The sequence below is a fragment of the Ambystoma mexicanum genome, chromosome 9 (assembly GCF_040938575.1).
Source record: "Ambystoma mexicanum isolate Mex_15411 chromosome 9, UKY_AmexF1_1, whole genome shotgun sequence".
Lineage (NCBI taxonomy): Eukaryota > Metazoa > Chordata > Amphibia > Caudata > Ambystomatidae > Ambystoma > Ambystoma mexicanum.
This window is the reverse complement of record NC_090931.1, coordinates 1,173,264,737-1,173,285,935: the sequence shown is the minus strand read 5'-3', so window position 1 is coordinate 1,173,285,935 and position 21,199 is coordinate 1,173,264,737. Positions and strand designations below refer to the sequence as shown.

The window sequence follows — 21,199 nt, the reverse complement described above, 5'->3', positions numbered from 1 at the left end:
TGAAGTGGCAATTTAATGGTATTTGCTTGCAAGATTTTTATTTACGCATATCATACAGTGTATTAGCGAAACAGGCACTCTCTTCTTTCCTTCCGACAATAGTATGAAATGTGTTCCCCGCTAACCCACCTCCTACATAAATCGTAAAATGCTGGCACCAAATCCACCACTGAATGTATCATACCAACCTAAAGTCAGTTCCCAAAAAGTCAGTGTGTGCGCGGCTGTGGTTCTTTGTACGCTGCACTATTGCCACAGCCTCTTTTTAAATCTGCCAGCTTCCACTCTGCGCCCTCAGCAACTCATCCATAGGAGGACTGCGCAACTTGTCCTTGGCCTGAACGCCAGGGATTGTATCTCTGCTGGACTAAAATGTCTGCAATAGCTCCCAGTGGTTACGAAGAATAAAATGAATGCCCTGTGCATTATGCAGAAGTCCTTCTAGTCCCTGGGACCTCAATACCTTCCACTCACACTTCCTAAATATCTGCTTGCTCCAGCTCTTCCCTCATCCGCCTCCTACTCCCTCAGGGTCAGTTGCTTCTGCACGCAACCAGTTGGTGGTAGATGTCTTTCTTCTGCTTGGGCCTCCCTCTGGAACAGGCTCTCTGCCTCCCTGGAACTTGAGTACCATCTTAGGGTCTGGAAGCACCTCAAAATCTTTCATGTGCTTCTTTTTTTCCCCTCCTCTCCTCTGTTCACTTCCTGCCTAAAAGTTAATGTGCACTGGTTTACTACCCTCCCTTTAATCTGTGCCCCAGGCCACCTCCCTCCCGACAGTTCCACCCCTGCACTGCTTTCTGCTAACCTCCACACTTGGGGACAGTTTTCTGCAACCTTAACAGTCCAACCACCACTTGATGTCTGCACTTATCCTTCCACTTGCCAGCACCGGTCATAGTTGCATGTATTGCTATTTTTTGTTATTCCCATGTACTCCACTTTGCCCTCCCCCTTCCCATTCACTTGTGCACTCTCAGTGTCACCTGGCCTAGTGGGATCAATGTCTCTGTGTGGCCTCTGTTCCGCCTCCTTTTCCTCATCGCGCTTTCATACACTTGTTTGTAGGTGCCGTACAAATGCCACAGAATACCATATCACATCATATCATATGAGACACACACTGCATTCATGACAACAGGATGCCTTCCACGTACCTTGTAGACTTGACAAAATGGTCTTTCCACTGTAATGCATGTGTGTTTGTTTTTATTATTTGTAAAGCGCACCTAACCCGTTGCTAGCAGGGCGCAAAGCAACAAGAGGAGTGTACAACTTAAGTTACAGAGCATGCAGTAAATGAATCCAACTGGGTTACAGTGTTGGAAGCATCTCAAATTTGGACCAATACATCAAAGTATAAATTATGGGTGAATATACACAATTTACAAATTGTAGATATATTTAGGCAAAGAGGTGAGAGGATATATAATTTATACACAATTGCAGTAGGCGCGGCATTGGAAGAGATTAGATGTCATAGCATTAGATGTCATGTTCCTTGATCCAGCGGATGGTATTAGATCTGAATTGTGGGTAGGGAAGGTCTTCCCTAAGAGATGGTGGTAAGGAATTCCAATATTGTGCTGCTTTGACAGGAAAGCTATTCCCTCCAGACATAGTACGTTTGAATTTTGGGACAAGGAGGAGGTTTGAGTTGGCCTTTCCAGAGGGGCGTCAGGAAGTCGGTCTGGTGAATCTCGTTATCAAATATTGAGGGGCCGCTTGGTGTAGGCATTTATGGGTCAGAGAGAACGATTTAAGGAAAATGTTATCTTTTGTAGAAAGTAAATTGTGCGATCTTCTAGTGTCTGAGATATGTGCTTTCCTAGGGAGGCTTAGGGCTGCTCTTAAGGCATTATTTTGTAAGGTTTGAATTTTATTTGTAATGTATTTGTTACTGCCTACCTAGAGTGCGTTGCAATAATCCAGCTTGGATAGGATCAATGCTCTGGCAGTTGTTTGGTGAGAGGAACGGTTTGGATGCCCTAATGAGTTTACATGTATAAGATGTAGCGTAAACCATGGCATTGACTTGTTTTTTGAAGGTGAGCGTTCAGTCTAAATAGAATCCTAAGGTTTTAACCTCCTTAGCTAGGGTGATGATATTATTGTCAATGACAAAAGAGGAGTAGTTGTGACCTAATTTTTTGAGGTTGGGTGCGGTGCCTAGGATGAGGAGTTCTGTCTTGTCATCATTCAGGCATAGACCATGAGAGGCCATCCATGCCTGATTGATGAGGTACACTCGATTTACAAAGGCCTAATCCTTGTCATAATCCCCCGTCAGCGGGATGAGGATCTGGGTATCATCAGCATAGTTTGTGTAGGTGATACCCAGACCATCTAGATCATCGAAAAGGGGCTTTGTAAAAATGTTGTACAAGGTGGGGGAGACGCAAGAACCTTGTTGCAAACCACAGGTAATGGGCATAGGGTCAGCGGCTGCTGAACGGGAAAAAAAGTGCATAGTGCGGTTGTTGAGGAAGTACTGGATCCATTCAGTTGCCTCCTGGGAGAAATGAGCTGCCGACTGTAAGTGTGTGCAGAGGATCTCGTGGTTGACCAGATCATATGCAGCTGAGAGATTGAGAAGTAACAGAAGTGCTGTCTTGCCCTCATCTCTCAGCTCATCTATCCGTGCCTTAAGATCGATAAGCGCAGTCTCGGTCTCGTGCTGAGGTCTAAAACCTGACTGTCGGACTCCTAGGAGGTGGTTGAGTTCATGGTATTGTTGAATTTGTTGGTATGCTATGTTATGTAGGATTCTGAGAAGAAATGGCACTGTAGTGATGGGACGGTAGTTGGTAGTGATGGCAGGTTCTAGATTCGGTTTTTTAAGGAGTGGGAGGACCCAGGATTGTTTCATATTGTTGGGTATGGTACCGGCTGTAAAGGATACATTTATTAGTTTAGTAATAAATGGTGAGAGTTCTCATGTACTACAAATGTCGGAAAAGTGATCCCACAAAAGCAGCATGGAATGTATGTTAGCAACGTTAAGCAAGTGCGTGTAGTGCATGCATAAAAACAGGACACCTGCCCCATACCTTGAATATTTTCACCATAGCCTCCTACATTTCTCTGTACAAACAGACCTTCTGCAACCGTGTTTGTGTACACACCACAACCAGCAGCCACATTGTACATAGCTGCCAATGCCAAAGCTGCCATCCTGAAAAGAGGCGGATGTCTAATCCACAAAGTACTGTGGAATTGTTACTGTTCGAGGAGGGGGAGGATGTACGGAGGATGTAAAACAGGATAGGGGATTATGTCTTTATTACTGTCTCTAAAAACACATATTTTTTCAAACTAAACACCATTGCCAATGGAGGTAAAAAAAAAAAAAACATTTCCTTGGAACCACTGGAAATCTTGCTGGTTATTAATGCTTTCATAGTTGGTGCAGAAAATCCCAGCATTGCACATAAAGTCACACATGCTTCTGTTTCTCCAACATCTCCCGACCTCTGGCTGTGGACAAATTACACCGGCATAGTCCAAAGCTCTTGGTGTTATCGATGAGAACATCACCTTGGCACTGGGAACCATCTGCATCACTGCTGTCATCAACTTCTTTAGGTGTGCAAGCAAACTTGAGCACAACATGTACCCCAAATGCACAACCACCGCATCAACAGTACCGAAAAAGGCCACACATGTGCAAATGAAATCTATGCACCCGAAATCCAAAAAGCCTGCACTCCTTCCAAATGAAAGTCAGTATCAAAGCCTCTTTCTATAGCATACCTGTGCAGATCGTGCACAAAGGTATCGCCCACTATCACACTCGGTGTCTGTCCACTGCTGCCAACCTCACTGCATCAAAGTTTGGGTAAATATGTCACTGCCGCTTCCTGTGAACTACACCCTCAACACCTCATTGGAGATTCCACACAGTACCATTTGCGAAGGCTCAATGCTCAGAAGGGTAGTATGTGGCTGATGCGCTTTCCCTGCTACAGCAAGGGGCACACCCCAGTAAAGCAGACACAATACTTCTTACCTTGCACTGGCATTTTTCCAACACTCCCTCAATGGCTGCTGTGACATTTTCAAACATGCATGCACCAATCACATACTGACCCTCTGCATTGCACACTATCTTAGTGCATGGTCCCTTTGCTTCCAAAGCCCCTCCACTTCTGCTAAAGGATGCACTATTTCAGCACCCGCAAAGATCCTGAGGCGCACCCTGCACACCTTTGGCCATGCACACAGCAATCCACCCTTGCCCACACCCAGCACAACACTATGGATCCTTACATGCGCCCATGTGGCTAGCTAACATTATGCACAAACGTAAGATACGTAGGTAGTAGCCCTTCACCCCAACTCCCCCAAACCATAAAACACCCATTCACGAAAACATGTCACAATTAGCATAATCCACAAACATACCACAGCCTCCAACACCCCTACCCACAGGCATTCACAAAGTATTGTGTCACCACCAACCTAACCAAAACATTTCAGAACATTGGGCATACTTCAAAAAATATGCACACAGCATAGTAACCAAGCACATATAAGCTGCACTTCAACCATACCCTCTTCCATAGTGACAGTATGCAAACACTGCACCCAGTGCCCACACTGCATGACATTTTACTGCACCATCAGCAACCACACATCAAACAATGTACCATGTTGTAACAGTGGCCTCACCTGCATAGCAAACATACACGCATGACAGCTCTCTTCTGATGCTCTATGGCGTCTGAAATGTGCTCCACAACCATTCCCTACAGGTCACCACACTCTAACTGATGCAGAGTCAAAAATGCATTAATGTCATGAATGTCCTGAAGTCCTACGCTCTTCAGTGCATGGCCTACGGCCTACAGCCTTCGGCCGTGCACCCAATAGTCTAGGCCTTGAACACACCCACTGCAACGTAATGCCACCATGCATGTCATCATGCCACCAACTACGACAATCCACATACACATCACTGCCACCAGAACTCCTACCCAACCTGTGCACCGCCATGGAGCTATGCAGCAACAAATTGCAACAGTTACCATAATGCCACCTGCGCTCCCACCCAACCTATGTCATGTGCAATTCTTTCCCCTTCTGAAATTCACCGCTCACCACGAAAAGAGGTTGCGAAAAACAGGTCACAGCAGAAGCTATTGGGCCATTACGACAGCTGCCTCCAATCACCACACAAGTACTCGCCTGTCTAGGTACCCCCGATTTGGCGCAATATGCACAAACACTGCAGGCACTCCTCCCTCTTCTTCCACCTATGTACATATGTCCCATGAACCACTTCTCACTCCCCCGCACTTTCCCTCCCTTCTTGGTGCCAACACATGGCGTACGGTACATTTTCCAGATACTTCTGCCACTGCACTGTCCTCTGATACACCATGGCGGCATTTCCCAACAAAAATGACGCACAACACATTTCCCTCAACCCAACCACCGGCCATGTCCAAAGTTCTCCAACAGCACGATGTACTGCAAGCCAATGACAATTCTTTCCGCGGAGCGAACACAGATATGGGTCCGCGGAGGACTGGATTTCCACCAAACACAAAAGTATGCTTTTTGACCCAAGCCCCCACTTTTGCTGCAAATTTGATGACAATCCATCCAGCCGTTCGACCTGTAGCCGTTCGCAACATTTTTCCCCATTCAGTCTATGGTAAAAAAATACATTTTGGGACCCCCCTATAACTTTCCCCCCTGCACAAAACCTCACCAAAGTTGGCAACAAAAATTCAGAGCGGGCCATATACATTTTTTGCAAAGTTTGGTGAGGATTTGTCCAGTGGGAGCAAAGTTATAAGTCGCCGAAAAAGTGCTCTTCCTATGAGTCTAGCAACTTAACCATAACTTCACGGCTGCTACCGCAGGCCGTGTAATAACATTTTTATCAAATGTCTTACCAAATATCGTTGTACATATCCTCTTCTTTCTTCCATATTACAAACTCTGAAACAAAATGAAATGTAGTTCATAACAATATAAAAACAAAATGATGTATGTTTTTTTTTTCATAATGGTACTAAGTGAATACGGATTGTATTCCTAGTATACAAGCATTAACAGGTTGTATTCATTAATCATACTATAGATGAAAAAAAACATCTAGCTGGAGAGAAAAAAAACCTCTATTTTAAATTTTTTAACAATAATGATATATAAATGTACTAATTCTACACTGGCTCACTTTCTACAAGTGTATGTATATAACATGAAAAATTAAAATGTAAAGAATTTTATAAAATTAACATTGTATCAAAGAAACACCCTCCACAAAATAACACTTTAAAAAAACTAAGTGTTGCTGCAGTACAGTATGTAAAAAAATCAGTATTAGCACCTCAACTATACTAACCATTTAGGTAACTACAAACTTGGTTTTGCATCAGCAAATTTTAAAAAGAATTGCCCACAGCGTCAACAGTTTGTACACCAATAAAGGCATTTCACTGCATTTCACTACCCTCGGATGGTAGTGATGCGTTGCATATTGTGGCTGCATAGGAGCATGGACATGAATGCCAATGTACCTAGGTTATGCATGAAGGAGACAGTGGTGATTAGGATTTAAGTCAAACTTGTTCTAGCATGCACATTTTGGTTGTAAGGCATGGCAGCTGAACCTCAGGGGTAATATGTTTTTAGAACAGATATGCACCTGTAGCACAACATTGAAATCTTATACTGCCCGAGACCAGAGTTACAACTGGCATACACATGCATGCATGTATAGGAGTATGTTGATAGCCAGATTTCCTAAATGCCTTGATTCAGGATCTGAGTGCAAATTTTTTTTTTATTGAGTATGTGCAAGGCACCTATACAACATATGGTGTTTCCATGTGCCACAAGGCAAAGGTAGGAGGGTGCAAGGGGAGTAAATAAACAGTAACAGTAATAATAATAAATAAACAATGGCGGTTCTACTAGGTCTTGCGACATTCAGACCGTGCAAGTGCAGTGACGAGAGGTGCGGGGGAGAGGGAGGGAAGGGCAGTGGAGGGGGCGTCAGGGTATGGGTACATGCTAATGGAAGCCCAGGAGGGGAAGTGACAGCCAGCTAGTGTGGAAGTGTCCCAAAGGGGGGATGCTAGTTTACAGTTTACTTTGTAGGTGTGTAGCACAGCTTCTGTATTCATTGGGAGTATATGACAGGCTGACCAGTACATGCACCCACAGCTGCAACAACTTACCTGCCATTGTAGATATCTACCCAATCACATTACCTAAAGTTACACCAGTGGTTACTGTTCTCCCATCCTCAATCTGGCAATGTGTCTTCCAGATGTTGGCACACACTGCACAGGGGTCAGCATAGCCACAGTCCAGAATGGCTAGTGAGTAGGTGTGTGCAAGTACATGCACCCTATCTCATGAGCAGGCCTGGGTACATTGGAGAGACAGGGCCTTACAGAGCAATCATCATACACTGCTTCTCATGAAATTGTCTTCCAAACAGCCAATCAGAGATTTTCAGATAAAAGACAACCGTCTGTGGTCAGTGACTTTTGTAATCTATGCATTTATGTGATTGGCAAATGTATTGGGCTGTGAACTAGGGAGCTGGATTTCTATTGAGACTTGGCCAGGTAATGGGTGTCATACTGGAAGTATGTGGAGTAATGTGACACAAAATAATTATCATAATGTGTCAGTTGTGTTGTGACCAGTGGCATTGCCATGTGTGCCATAGATGTGTCCTGGGAGGAAATTGCTGCACACACCACATGTCCACTGAGTATTACAGGTCTTGCTCCATATCATGGGACATGCACGGTGTTCATGGTGAGAAGAATTTCCAAATGCTTGCATTTGATATTATGAAAGTGCAACGTGCATTGCAGGAATTTCCAAGAGCAATACACATATCTTATGGTGTGCATGCCATTGGTATTGAGGGAACATTGTAAGTAGCATTTTTGATCTGGCCTATGAATAGGTCATATGGGATTGAGGTAAGGGGCCAGTTGAATGTTAGGATGCATCTGATGCCGAGTTATTTTGAGACGTTGTATGAACATTGACGCATATGTATCGAAATGTTGAGGTGTTTGGTGATGTGTGGCTGTTCTTTAGCTGGGAACAATGTGGGAACTCCCGTCCCCTGCACGCTATCAAAGGCTCAAAACATTTTCAGTCCAGGTAATTTGGTACTGACAATCAGTATTCTTGTAAAACATAAATGATTTATTTGTGGCCCAATGCGTTTTGAGAGAATCTCTCCTTCAGGGGCATATGAGTAAATTTCAAATAATATCTAGGAAGAATATTAAACAATAAGCGTCAATGCAAGCTATTGTCAAAAACAATTCAATAATAAAGCAATGAAGCATTTCAAAAGCTATTCTGAGGATGGATGTTTGAGACATCATATTTTCACATTTTTTATTTTTGGTCAAACAAATGACATGTGTACACATTCTCATTTTTACATTTTTAAAACATTTTAAAATGCCTGATAGTGGTCCATAATGCTAACTGGAGTTGCACAAAATAAATGTTATAAGAAACTCCACTGTTGAAAATTAGTTTGATCAAAGTCTTCAAGGTGAAATCTGGCAATGACTGAATTGGGTATCAAAGAGACCAGAATTGCAAAATGTATTCTAAACAGAGAGCTTCAGATCCTTAATTGTTGATAATGCTGTCTAAATACTATGTTAATAAGGGTGGTCTTAGAGGCTTACCAAAAATCGTGTCAACTGCTAAGTAAATGTTGCCTTGTTCAAGTAAAAATCCACAAGGATGCGGGTAGAGGATCCAACCGTACCGATCTTGTAAGGTGCTTCCCAACTCCTATGTGGCGAATGGAAAGTATTGTATCTAATTGATACAAAAAAACAAGGAATTTTGAGGTAATTAAAAGGAACTTACCAAAAATGGTCAGTTAAAAAATAGAAAAGATGGTAATTATAACAGAAGTCAAAGGTCCCTGTAGGGTAGATGTAGTTATACAGCTTCACATATGATAGAACCGCCCAGTCAGGTGTTCTGTGATATTCTTTGCAATGGAACAAAACCTAAGGTTAAGGAGTATCCTCATTAGATGGACAGACAAAAGCAGTTAGGACAAGGAAGTGTTAGAAAACACTTTACCAAGAAGACTTACTAGGCTTAAGTTTCTCGTGGGGTTGACCAGGAGCATTCGCCAGATCCCATCCAAGGAAGGATTCTGGATGATAATTGGTGTCAAAATGGCCGCTATAAATAGTGGCCTATGTTGATGACGTCATCGCGCAATAGCGTGTTCTGACGGAACAAATGTAAACAGTTTGACGTCAATGCGCGGATGCGCAGCGCAAAGTCACAACTTGAAAAAAAAAGAATGTGCAGAGACCACGAGATGGCTATAAGGTCTTACTCAAATGGCATAACCATCAATAATATGACGTAATCACGTGCATGTGCAACGTGACGTCATGACTTGTAGAGAAATTCGTCCGGAGACTAAAAGTTAGCTTACATTGTTGATCTAATGAGAGGATGTATAAGGCTATTCAAAGTGAGAAATAAGGCCTGAATTTAAGTTACCACAAGTTTAGTTTACATAATGAATCTAACGAGAGGATGTTTGATGGCTATTCAAAGGGAACAAATAAGGCCTGAATTTAAGTTATAAGGTTGTTTACAAAAAGTGGTCACAGTGTTCCTTAGCTGGCCAGGATTCCCCAGGTGAGGATTAGGCTGGGCCATCTACCAGTACAGGCCAGCTAGCTGTTGTCTGGTGAACTTCTCCAGTGTTTCAGGCAATGGGCAACAGGCTTGCTGATTTTCCATCCTCACAAATCATTGCTACTGATGTGAATGATATATTTGAGGAACTCATGCATGAGTCCAAACTCAGAAGCCAGAAAGAGGAGGAATTCCTTTGGTTCATCTCAGTGCATGGGTCAAAGGAAGACACCCAGGCCACATTAACCTCATCTGGTATGACCATGGCACAACAGCAGTCATCTTCTGGTGGTGTCAGAGACAGTGTGACAGAGTTTCATCTGATGTGGGTGTAGTGCCCCTGGATTTTGGGATTTGTTTCATTAAAATTAATACAATTTTACAGGTAATTACATCTCAGGAAGGAAACTCTGCTAATAATATCTCCTTTTCATAAACTCCATGCCAAAGGCATAAGATACAACTGTGTCCTGCTGAATCAGTATCCTTATCTGCAGCATCTGTGCTACGGTTCCACAGAGAAGGTCAGGGGTCTCAGGTTCCCATCTAAAAGATGCAGAGACAGCCTAAGTCATTGCAGCACAGGAGCTGAATTTAAGGTATTCATCCCTGTTCCCAAAATCACATAACAATGAGAGATGCTATCCTGGTTGCATGTTACATTGTAACTATAAACCATAAATGAGTTTGAGGTATGGTGGCTAGAATCCTTCATAATTATCCAAACCACATCAATTTGATATTGCACATGTGCCACTCAGTGAGCCTACCACCACCCTGGAAGGGTTATGTGCATTCCACCAAACCAGGCTGTCTCTGTTGCTCACAGAAATACTATATCCCTTGGGGTTGCCTCTCCAGTGAATCAGTCAATACACAGAAAGATGTCATTTGAACATAAATCAATGGGCAAAACCTTCACAATAGTACTAGCATCACACCATGGTGATGCATACCAAAAGTGCCTTTGATGCTATTGAAAAGGGAAGGGCCCGGGTTATTGTAGACAGAGGGGAGCTAAATTCTACCATCTTGCGTTCTATTGAACTCTCTTCCTTCCTGGTCCCTCCACTTCCTTTAACAAAAAGCACATTGGGTGTGATGTCAGAAGGCAAATAACACTTGTTCCAAGAACAGGGAGTGGACTCTTACAGCAAGGTTGCTTTTGTCCAATGAGCAGGAGTTGCTGCACGTGAGAAGCAGGCGGGGGCAAGTCCAGCAGGAGTTCTCTAAGATTAGGACCCAGTGGTAGCAGGTATTCAGGGTCTTTGCCAGGGTATTTGTGCATTAATTAAATTGAAGGTAAAACACGTACTAGGGCATGGTGGCATTGAGGGAAATAATGTACCAGGACATGGTGGCATTATGATATGATATGATATGATAGTTTATTTATATAGCGCCTATACACAATGTGTTTCAAAGCGCTTCAAGGCAAGGGAGGGAACAAGGGAAAATACAATTACATTCTTACAGGCCATTAACAGTAACAATGTGAAATTAACTATTGTTCTCCGCCTGACGACATTTCAGATAGTGCAAGAGCTAAGACATAGATAAGGAAGGGAGGGGGAGAGAGGGCAGGAAATTGAAACAGACAGGCGACTACCGTACTAGGCCTGACAACATTTCTGGTAGAGCTGGAGAAAAACAAAAGGTGAGGGAGAAGGGTGCAGAAAGGGAGGGGAGGCACAAAACAAGCGATTATCGTACTAGGCCTGATGACATTTCAGATAGTGCTGGGGGTAGGGGCAGACAATTAAGGGGAGAGGTGAGGAGGCAGCCAAGGTTGCTATCATACTTGGTCCAGTGACAATTCTGATAGAGTAAGTGCATAGAAGAAAGTAAGGGGAGGAGGGGAGGAGATAGGAAAAGGGAGAAAAGGAAAGGAGGAGAGAACAGAGAGTAAGCAGTCAAAAAGAGTGGATAAGCAAGAGGGGACAGTGGATACAATTGCAGAAATCAGTAGTAACACATAATGTTTCAAGCCAGGATGAAGATGGGAACAGCATGATTCAGGTCCACCATGAATACAAGATGCAAAGGAAATCCATCATGAGAGTTGAGAAAGGGTGACGCACTGTGAATCAATGAAGTCCATAAAGGTCAAATCCAGCATTGGCCACAAGACGGTGATGTTGACACCAGAATGTATCAGGACAGACTCCTGCAGAAGTAGGCTGGACGGGACGGGAGGGGGAGCAGGGTAGAAGAATCCATCCCATAATATTATAAATTGAGGGACAGTATGCACCAGTATATGGTTGCCATTGGCAGGTTGTTGTATGCCTCTGTGTCATGCAGTGTCACTAGATATAGAGATAATGATGCAGCACAGAAAGCAGGAATTGGCTGCATGGGCCCAGGAGATCTTCCGACTGGAGATGGCAAAAGAACAGGACTTTCATTGCTACCTATTCAATTTTCTAAGCCCACAGAGGCACCTGTTCCTGCTAGAGAGGATCTAGTGGTCACTCATGTGCCTACTGCAGTGAGACCTATTTCAGTGATCTCTTAGCTGCATATAAGCAGAACCACAACCTGTGAATCATACCTCAGATTCCTTCCAGAACTGATTGAGTTGTCACTCCTGTGATGTTTAAATTGTACAGTGAGAGTGTCCTATTGTACAGAGATCGCAACAATTCTGAGGCAGGGGCCAACTGGAGTTTGGTTGTTCCCCAATGCCACAGGGAATTCCTGCTGGACTTGGTTCACAGCATTCTATTGACCAAGACTGCTAACAGGCTGGCTTCCATTTTTAATGGCATCAGATCAGGGTAAAAATGAATAATGTGTAAGGTCTTGTCATGCTTGCCAAGCAACTGGGAAGTCTAGCAGGGAAACAAAGGCCCTCTTATTTCTACTAGTAGTGGTTGGGCAGACTTTTGGGGGAATAGACATGGACAATGTGGGTCCTTTGGATCATCAGACCACCTAAGGGAATCTGTTTATTTTGGCCAACCATACCCAGAGGCTGTACCCTTGAGAAACATCAGAGCCCTGTGCTGGCAAAGACTTTGTTAGGGATATTAACTTTTATGGGGTTCCATAAAGAAATTGTTTCTGACAGGTGATCCAACCTCATATCTGTTTATATGAAGGTTATGTCAGATGACGCCTGCCCGGACCTGCAAGGTCCAGTCCGGCGGCTCCAGCTTCCCTGCAGTCGCCCCCTACTCTGGAACTCCCTACCGCCCCATATCAGGTCCATTGAATCCCACTCAGCCTTTCGCAAAGCCATCAAAGCTAACCTCTTTGTCTGTCTGTTTTAACCTGGATTCTATGACAATTTGGACCTGCATGTACCCTGTAAACACTTTCTCTGAACTGAACTGTAACAAGTAATACTGGGCAGCTTCATTGTAACCCTTAATCAAGCCTTATTAAGCTCTGACCTAGCGCCTTGATGCCTGCGGGCTGCCGTGCGCTCTACAAATTAAAAAAATAAATAAATATGATGAATGTGATATACCTTACAAGTTCTTGGCAGCCTTTCACCCACAGACCAATGTGAACGTTAAGACCGGTGTCTCAAAGAGCACTGGAGGAGAACATGGGATATTCTCCTGCCATGCCTCCTGTTCACCTACCAGGAGTTGCTTTAGAGTGGTGTAGGATTCAAACACTTTGAGCTTCTGTTTGGCGATCCTGTTAGGGGTACCTTAAGAAATTTGCAGGCAGGATGTTAGGGCAATCCAAGACTCCTTCCCACAACATAGTATATTGTGTGCTTTGCCTCAGATCTAAGATGGACAAGTACAGAGAACTGACTTTCCAGGATCTGAATGTCAGACAGGGGTTCATACAGCACTGGCAGGATCAGAATGTCATTTATTTATTTTATTTATTTATTTCATTTGGTTATACACCCAAACCCTCGGCTATCATGGCTGAGATTACAAGAATACTTGGTGCATAGTCAGTACAAGAGTACTTGGTACTTAGTTGTTGCAGAAGAAGTATTTGTAAGCATACATTTTTGTTTCTTTAGCAAATCATACAGTTAGTTTGCCTGGTGTTAAATAGTTAAGCAGGGCTTAACTGCCTGCCATGGTACAGAAAAAACAAGGTTAGCATATTTGTTGGGATACATCTAGGAGTAACAGTATTGTTTCTTTAGTCATATTGACAGAGTATACTCCAGGACCGATTCAAGCCCAGTAACTTCCATGATAAGTGGAATGTGCCTCATGTGAGTCTGAATAATATCAGGGAGGTTAAATACCTTATTGGTACAAAGAACCCAAAGCTGATGCACAGGGTATTTCATGTTAACCGGCTGAAGGCTAACTACAGCTGGGATGTGTTGTGACTGACACAGTGACAAAACTGAGGAGAAGAAAGTTCCCCTCCCCAACTTTTTACATGCAGAGTCCACCAATAGGAGTACAGATCTCCCCATACCTAAATGAGAAGCAATTTTGCATCTGTAGCAGCTGCTGGGCCAGAATGCAGGTCTATTCTCGCTGACTCTGGGGAAAAATGATTCATGCATCCAGGATATTGGCTCTCGGGAGAGTAAGCCAGTGAAGAGCATACATCACTGCATGTCTGACAGAACAAAGGGCAACCTAAAGGAGGAGATCTCCAAATTGTTCGACTTAGAGGTGTGATTGAGACTTTCGACAGTTCATGGGCCAGTCCTGTCATATTGGTACCTGAAAAGGTCTGGTAATAGGAACACTGAGGTCTGCTTCTGTGTGATGTACATAGGTTTAAATTTTGTCACCAAGACAGAGGTAAATCCCATACCTAGAGTGGGGAAACAAATTGACAGATAAGGTGCTGCAACTACCTGTGTACCTCTGACCTCACAACAGGGTAGTTGCAGTTTGGTCTAACAAAGCAAAGGAGAGGTCAGCATGTTCCACCCCAGAAGTGCACTATCATTGTTACACCTGTTACATTTAAAAATACTCCAGCCACCTTTCAGCGAATGGAGAATCAGAACTAATCTGGGTTACAGGATTTTCGTGATTGCCTGTCAGCATGATTCTGCTTTCTTCAGTCATACCTGGGAAGACCATCTATCCCACCGGAAGCGAGTACTCCAAGCCATGCAGAAGACTAGCTTGACTATCAAGGCATCCAAGTGCCAGATTGCCTAGCGTATGCCATTTACTTAGGACACCAAAGGCCAGATTACAGAAACTTTGAAACTTTACACCGGTAGAAGTGCAAACATTTAAGGTCTTCGCACTAGGGCAATGTTTATTCTATTTCTAAAAACACGGTTACGTATTCGAAAACCATTGCACTATGACAAGTAGCATTAGGGCAAACATGTCCCTCGTGCTTATATCAGGCCAATATGCACTTGTCATTGTGCAATGGTTTTCTAGTATGTCCTAGTGTTTGCAGAAATAGGGCAATTGCCCCAGTGCTAATAGTGCTAATACTGTTCAGCACTGCACTTGCACGTGTGCAGAATTCCTGCAATCTTTACGCTAGTGGGTGGGAATAGGAAGCAACCTCTCCGAGCTAAAATCTAAGCTGTGGTGGATTGGGACACCCTCACTACCTAGACACACGTGACAGATTTTTTGGGCATCATCAGTTACTACAAACGTTTAATTCAGGGCTATGGGGCACGTGCCATCTCCTCAATGATGTGACATCTTACAAAATGTCAAAAAAGTTCATATGGAACTATCACTGTCAAATATACTTTGGGAGTTTGACGTATTTTTTGTGCACACCCCAGTCCTGCAGATACTAGATTTTAGCCAGGAATTCATCATTCGGACAGGCACTTGTGAATTCAGAATGGATGTAGTGTTAGTGCAGATAAACGCTGATGTGGAAGAGCACATTTGTGTATGACTTTGTAGGTGCATGAACAAGCAAGAATGTAACTGGACCACAACTGAGAAGGGCGCATTTGCAGTGGTTAGGACTGTATGCATATTGAAACCTTACATTTTTGGGTCTCACTTCATGGTCCACATGGCCCCCAGGTCATTTGGGTGACTTACTGGCATGGCATTCAAGGAGAGAATTCCACGTTGTTTCTTTGGGCTGTATCCCTGCAAGGATTGGTAAACCTGGGTCACCGAATTCCAATGCAGAAGGTCACTGTATGTACCTTTGCCTGGAGGATGAGCAAGAACTTTAGAAGCGTGAGTCACAACTTGTTTGGCTGGGGGCGTGTGAAGGATTGCAATCTGGCAAGAGTGTTAAAATCCTGAAATTTTGCACTACTCGTACCAATAACTACGCACAATAGCAGCGACTGAGCTATTGCCATTGGCTCAAAGTTTGAAGGGTAAATTGGCTAAATCCAAATACAGTAAATGGCTAAAGCAGCAAAAGTACATACAGAACAGCCGTAGATGGCATGGGCTGGTACTGACAGCTATGAACAAGGACTACACTGCATTTTGGAAGATTGTCAGATGTGGGGCGTCGACCACCAGGGACAGAAATTGGGTATCTGCAGGTGGGTGGGTAAAATTCGTCCAACACACCCTGGGGAGAAGCAGGGAGACTACACCAAGTGGCCTCAGGTGACAAATAACTGGGCATACAAACTAGGACCAGAAGATATTGAGGGAATAATGAAGTCTTCCAAACCCTCTAGGACACCGGGCTCAGATGGCATTTGTAGTAATGGTATCAAGGCAGATCCATCGCCCTGGTCAGCTGCCCTGCACCAACTCTTTAAGAGTATTGAAGCACTACAGAGCATTCCGGCATCCTGGCAAGATAGCATCATCATGCCGGTCCGAAAGAAGGGCAGGCACAATGACCCGAGGAACTATCGTATGCTGGCTTTGCTGGATGTCTCTGTAAAATGTTTGCTAAAATGTTATTGAAAGAGTTAGGGATTTGGGAAGAATTCTTCAGACGCATTCCCACACTCCAAACGGGGTTTCACAATAAATTATGTACCAGCACTAACATCCTAGCCCTTTCTACCATGATTCAACAGGCATGGAAGGTGAGGAATACTCTGATATATGTGGCATTTGTCGATCTAAGTATGACTTTCGATACTGTTAATCGCAACAAACTGTTGAGCAAATTGCATGGTTTAAGTATCCCTCACAGAATATTTCAGGTGATTATTTTGCTGCACTCTGAGACTAGTGTTAAGGTCAGGGTTGATCAACACGGGGGATTCACCGCATAGATACTTACTGCTAGGGGATTAACCCAAGGTTGTACCCTGGCACCGATGTTGTCCATCATTTACCTGGCTGACTTGGAGGCGGCATTGATGCAACTGGCAGCTATCCACCTGAAGCTGGGACTTAAGCCACTCCAGTGGTTGGGTTATGCAGATGACTTGGTCATCCTTGACCTGACCCCTGGAGGATTACAAATCTCCCTAAACAAACTAACAAAGTATGCCCATGATAACTTGTTGACCAGCAACGTCTCTAAAACTAAGATTATAATTTTCAATCCACCAAGGAAAAGGAGTAATATGAAATCGACCAGCGAATTGGCTGGAACCATGCTGGAGGTGGTAAACTCGAACAGACACCTGGGTGTCCATCTAAACTCCAGTTTATGGGGTACGGACCACCTGGGCTACATCAGTCTTAAACCTAATGCCCTAGTTGGTGGAATTTGAGCCTTTGCACAATGGGATGGAGGATACTCTGTGGATGCAATGCTACAGTTATATCAAGCCAAAGTGGTACCCATGATGACCTAACTAAGGCATGGAGTTGTGGGCCTTGGTCAGAACTGAAGATCTGGCTAAATTGGAGAAAACAAATCATCAAGTGTCTGTTGTGACTACGAACTCGCACAGTATTCAAGACAGTCTTGCTGGAATTTAATCTCCTTTCCACTTCTTGTAAAATGGATCGTGGATGCCTCAACCTGTACTGGAAGCCATGTAACGGCCCAAGGGGAACCCTACTAAATCTTACCTTTGAAGCCCATAGGACACATGCTACATTTATGTCAGGGAGTAACCTATTCAGGGGCCCTCATTAGGACACCAGCGGAAAACCATGGTGCTATTAGCACCATGGTCGATGCCGGAGTCCGCCATGGCGGAATGGGGAATTACCACCCCATTCCAAGGTTGGCGGGGTGGTAATTCCCCATGCCACCATGGCCCTTCCCCATTCCCATTTTTGCCCCATAGGGCATAATGGGAATGGGGAAGGCGGTAAGTACGGTACCGCAAACTGCGGTACCGTACTTACCTCAAGAGTCCCTTTCCAGGCCCCTACTTTAACGGCTGGTCTAGACCAGCCATTCAGGTCGGGTCCCACAAAGGGACCTCGAAATCAGGCGTTAAGGGTTTAACAGCGCCGACACCTTTTATGGCGCAGTTAACCCCTTAACGCCAGGGTCCTAATGAGGGCAAGGGTATGCAAAGTGGATGGAAAGTGGTTGAGGTGAACATTGTAGGCTCTCATTTGAAGCATTATAAGCAAGCTCTGAAGCACATGATGGTGGTTTACTGCCGGGAGCAGGCATTGATCAGCTTAGCCATGAGTAACCATGCCAGGGAGTTTGTGCTACATTTACAACAAATAATTAGTCCCCCATCTATATTGAGCAATTTCTTGGCAACTATCTGGTTTGGGACTATTTAAAACTAGAGTGCAATGTCGTAAGTACACGTGAGAACGAGCGGTCCTGGCATCATGTCCCCAGATCTAATAGATGTGCCAACTTTGTGGGGAGAGTGAACTGTAAACTCTAAACCATCTTTTGTGTCAGTGTATTGCATTAGATGCTCAGAGGTCTATGGCATGTATAGCGGCAGGCCACAAGGAGAAGGTGTCTGGGGAGCGGGTGTAGGAAATTTCATGATGGTGGAATTACAATGCTGTAATTACCTTCTTAAATCGCTCTGGGGGAAAATTGCTAATATCTTGGAAATGTTATTGTGATAGGGTGCAGTGGCAGCTCTGACAAGGACTCCTTTTGGAAATATTGTTTGAGAGGAGTAGTCTTCTCACTGGCAATTGCAACTGTAGGTTGTCTCATTGGACTTGCAGGGAGAAGCCGAATGAAAATCTTAACTACATTGATATTGATTTTCTCCTGCATTCTTAGCGATTACATTTTATGTTTTGGAAAAATTGAGATGTTTGATTATTAATTGAAGGATGCATTTTAATGTTTTGGAAACATTGTGATGTATGACTATGAAGAGAATGAATTTATCACTTTTTTAATGTTGATATATCTTATGAAATTATGGTTATGGAATTGTAATGTTGTAATTATTAATTAAATATTGTTTAAACGTCGATATAGCCAATAAACAATACAATATATATAAAAAAAATGTTTTAAAGTAAATGCCAGGGAAGCCAATATGCTGCAAACGTGCTGCACAGACGACCTTCTTTATCCAGTGAAGCTAGGAAAGGCTACTTTATGAGGATTTTATAAATAGTTCCTTGTAGGTGCTCCCTCAGTCTACAGCCTTGATTTCCTTCCTGAAATTAGAGAAACCATGAACAGCCAGCGGGACACTTCCCGGCACTCGATACAATGATAGAGGCCCAGGGACATGGCGTACGTGCCGAAACTCCTTCTCTCAGGAGTAAACCTCCACCCCAAAGTGGGCACTTCAGAAAATCCTTTCTAGTCTAGTTGTAGGCATTCATTTCAATAAAAAAGAAAATATCACAGTGATTCTGTAAGGGAAAGCACAAATAAAAACTAGAGAAATTTTTGCTAAACTGGCACTTACTTTCATTATAACATTAAACAACAGTTTTTTTTTTGTTGGTGAAATAGCTCCTATGAGTAGAGGGCAATGTGGTAGGGAGGACCAGGTTACCATGTCCATGTACAAACAGTCCTCAATGAAACAGTTTGTGAATTCGGTCATGTTTTATTAGAGTGTGCTCACTTTTTTAGTGGCTATTATAAAGTTCACACTAGTCAGTCCGTAGCAACATAAACTCTACATCTGGGTATTTTCCTTAGCAGGCCTGTTTATATCTGTGCTTTTTATCGTTCCATGTGCAATATTATAATTTTATATTTGTATATCTCAATTTCAATGTTCCTAGTAATGCTATCAATGCTGTGGGAAGGCTCATCTGACATTTTTGCTGCAGCATTTCAGTGACTCCCAGCACATCCCAAAATGCCTCCTGAAAAGCTGTCTCTTGGGAGCAAACACATCTGGCCTGTGGTGTGACATGATAAAAATGCACCTGTGCGTCGTGTTGCGTGCACAACTACAATCAATGCATGCATTAAGTCATGCATCTATCAGCATTGTGGCACCTTGGATGTGCTTGCCGTGAACATTCCATAACACAGCCCATACAATCAATTGCACACACTTAATTTGAAACACTAAGCATAGTTAATGCAATCTGCCAACCTCTGTTAGATTTTTGGCTTGAAATCCATGGCTATTTGTTAAACTAAACTTCTGTTCATCAGTAATATCAGTGTAGCCCATGCCAAGCCATTTAATTTGCCCATATATTTACATGAGTGTATTGTTTTATTTTTCAGCTCTCTTTCTATAAACCTACAGCAAGCCGGCACAAAATCCTTCTGGAAGCCAACGCCTTTCCATCAGACCATGTAAGATATATGATTTTTTATACATTAGAAACATTGAAACAATTTCTCCATCATCTACCAACAGAAATTCCTACAATAGTTCAGGTTAAAAGAAGGTAAAACATTTGTGGATGTGATCAGATTTTGTTCTGATCACAAGAGAACAATTACATGAAATGATTTGCCTCAGACATTGATTTATTTCTCTTTTCAAATACTTCCACCAAACTACTTGGTTACATCGCCCATGCTGTATATCTGTATGTCTTTATTTATTCTTGTAGCTTTATTTTTTGATTTCTGAAATAAAATCAATATTTAACTTGCTGCATTTGAGAAATGCTCCCCGCTGGGAAGCAAAAGACGTGTTGTTTTGTTCACTGTATGGGTTCAAACGTAATTTGTTCATTATTCTAAAGCATCGATTGAATTATTCTCCATGCTTGTTTCTCATTGAAAAGTACACATCTTTCTGTCAAACAAAATGTCAGAATTATGGAAATTGGTTTCAAATGTGCTTGTCTTATTTTTTTCATCAATATATCACTCTGTTTTCAGTATACTATCGAGTCCCAAATTCAACTTCGAGGATTTGACGTGGAGAAAAGCATGCTACTAATTCACCCACGAAAGGTTAGATGGAAATGTATTATTTACCACACATGCTTGCTTGAAATAAATGATTAAAATGTGTAAGCCTTGTTTCGTCATACGCATCCAGATTCGAGGCCTGCTTGCGCAAACAACGTGTGTATATTCTATGAGCGCCGGGAGACTGCCCTTGGGTGGTAGCGGTGCATGATATAAATCAACATAATATTACATAACATAACATAATATAACATAACGTAAAATAACATAGAGCACATATCTTGCATTTTACGTGAGCTATAATCAATGCTGCTGCTACTTAGATCACGTTTTGGCCCTGGCCAAGGATGACATTCTGTCTGTACTGGCTTTATTTTTTATATTCACATTCGTAGTTTTGCCTTTTCTGTTATACATTTTGGGGTGG

The 21,199-nt window shown here is 43.1% G+C and overlaps 1 protein-coding gene across 1 annotated transcript in view; it reads left to right on the top strand.

Moving 5' to 3' along the window:
• KYNU (kynureninase) overlaps nucleotides 1-21,199 on the top strand; it is a 1,315,291-nt gene that overhangs the window by 490,446 nt on the left and 803,646 nt on the right. The window contains exons 6-7 of the mRNA XM_069617389.1: nucleotides 20,131-20,202; nucleotides 20,740-20,814. Coding sequence (XP_069473490.1) covers nucleotides 20,131-20,202; nucleotides 20,740-20,814 — 147 coding nt within the window. The remainder of the gene's footprint in view (nucleotides 1-20,130; nucleotides 20,203-20,739; nucleotides 20,815-21,199) is intronic.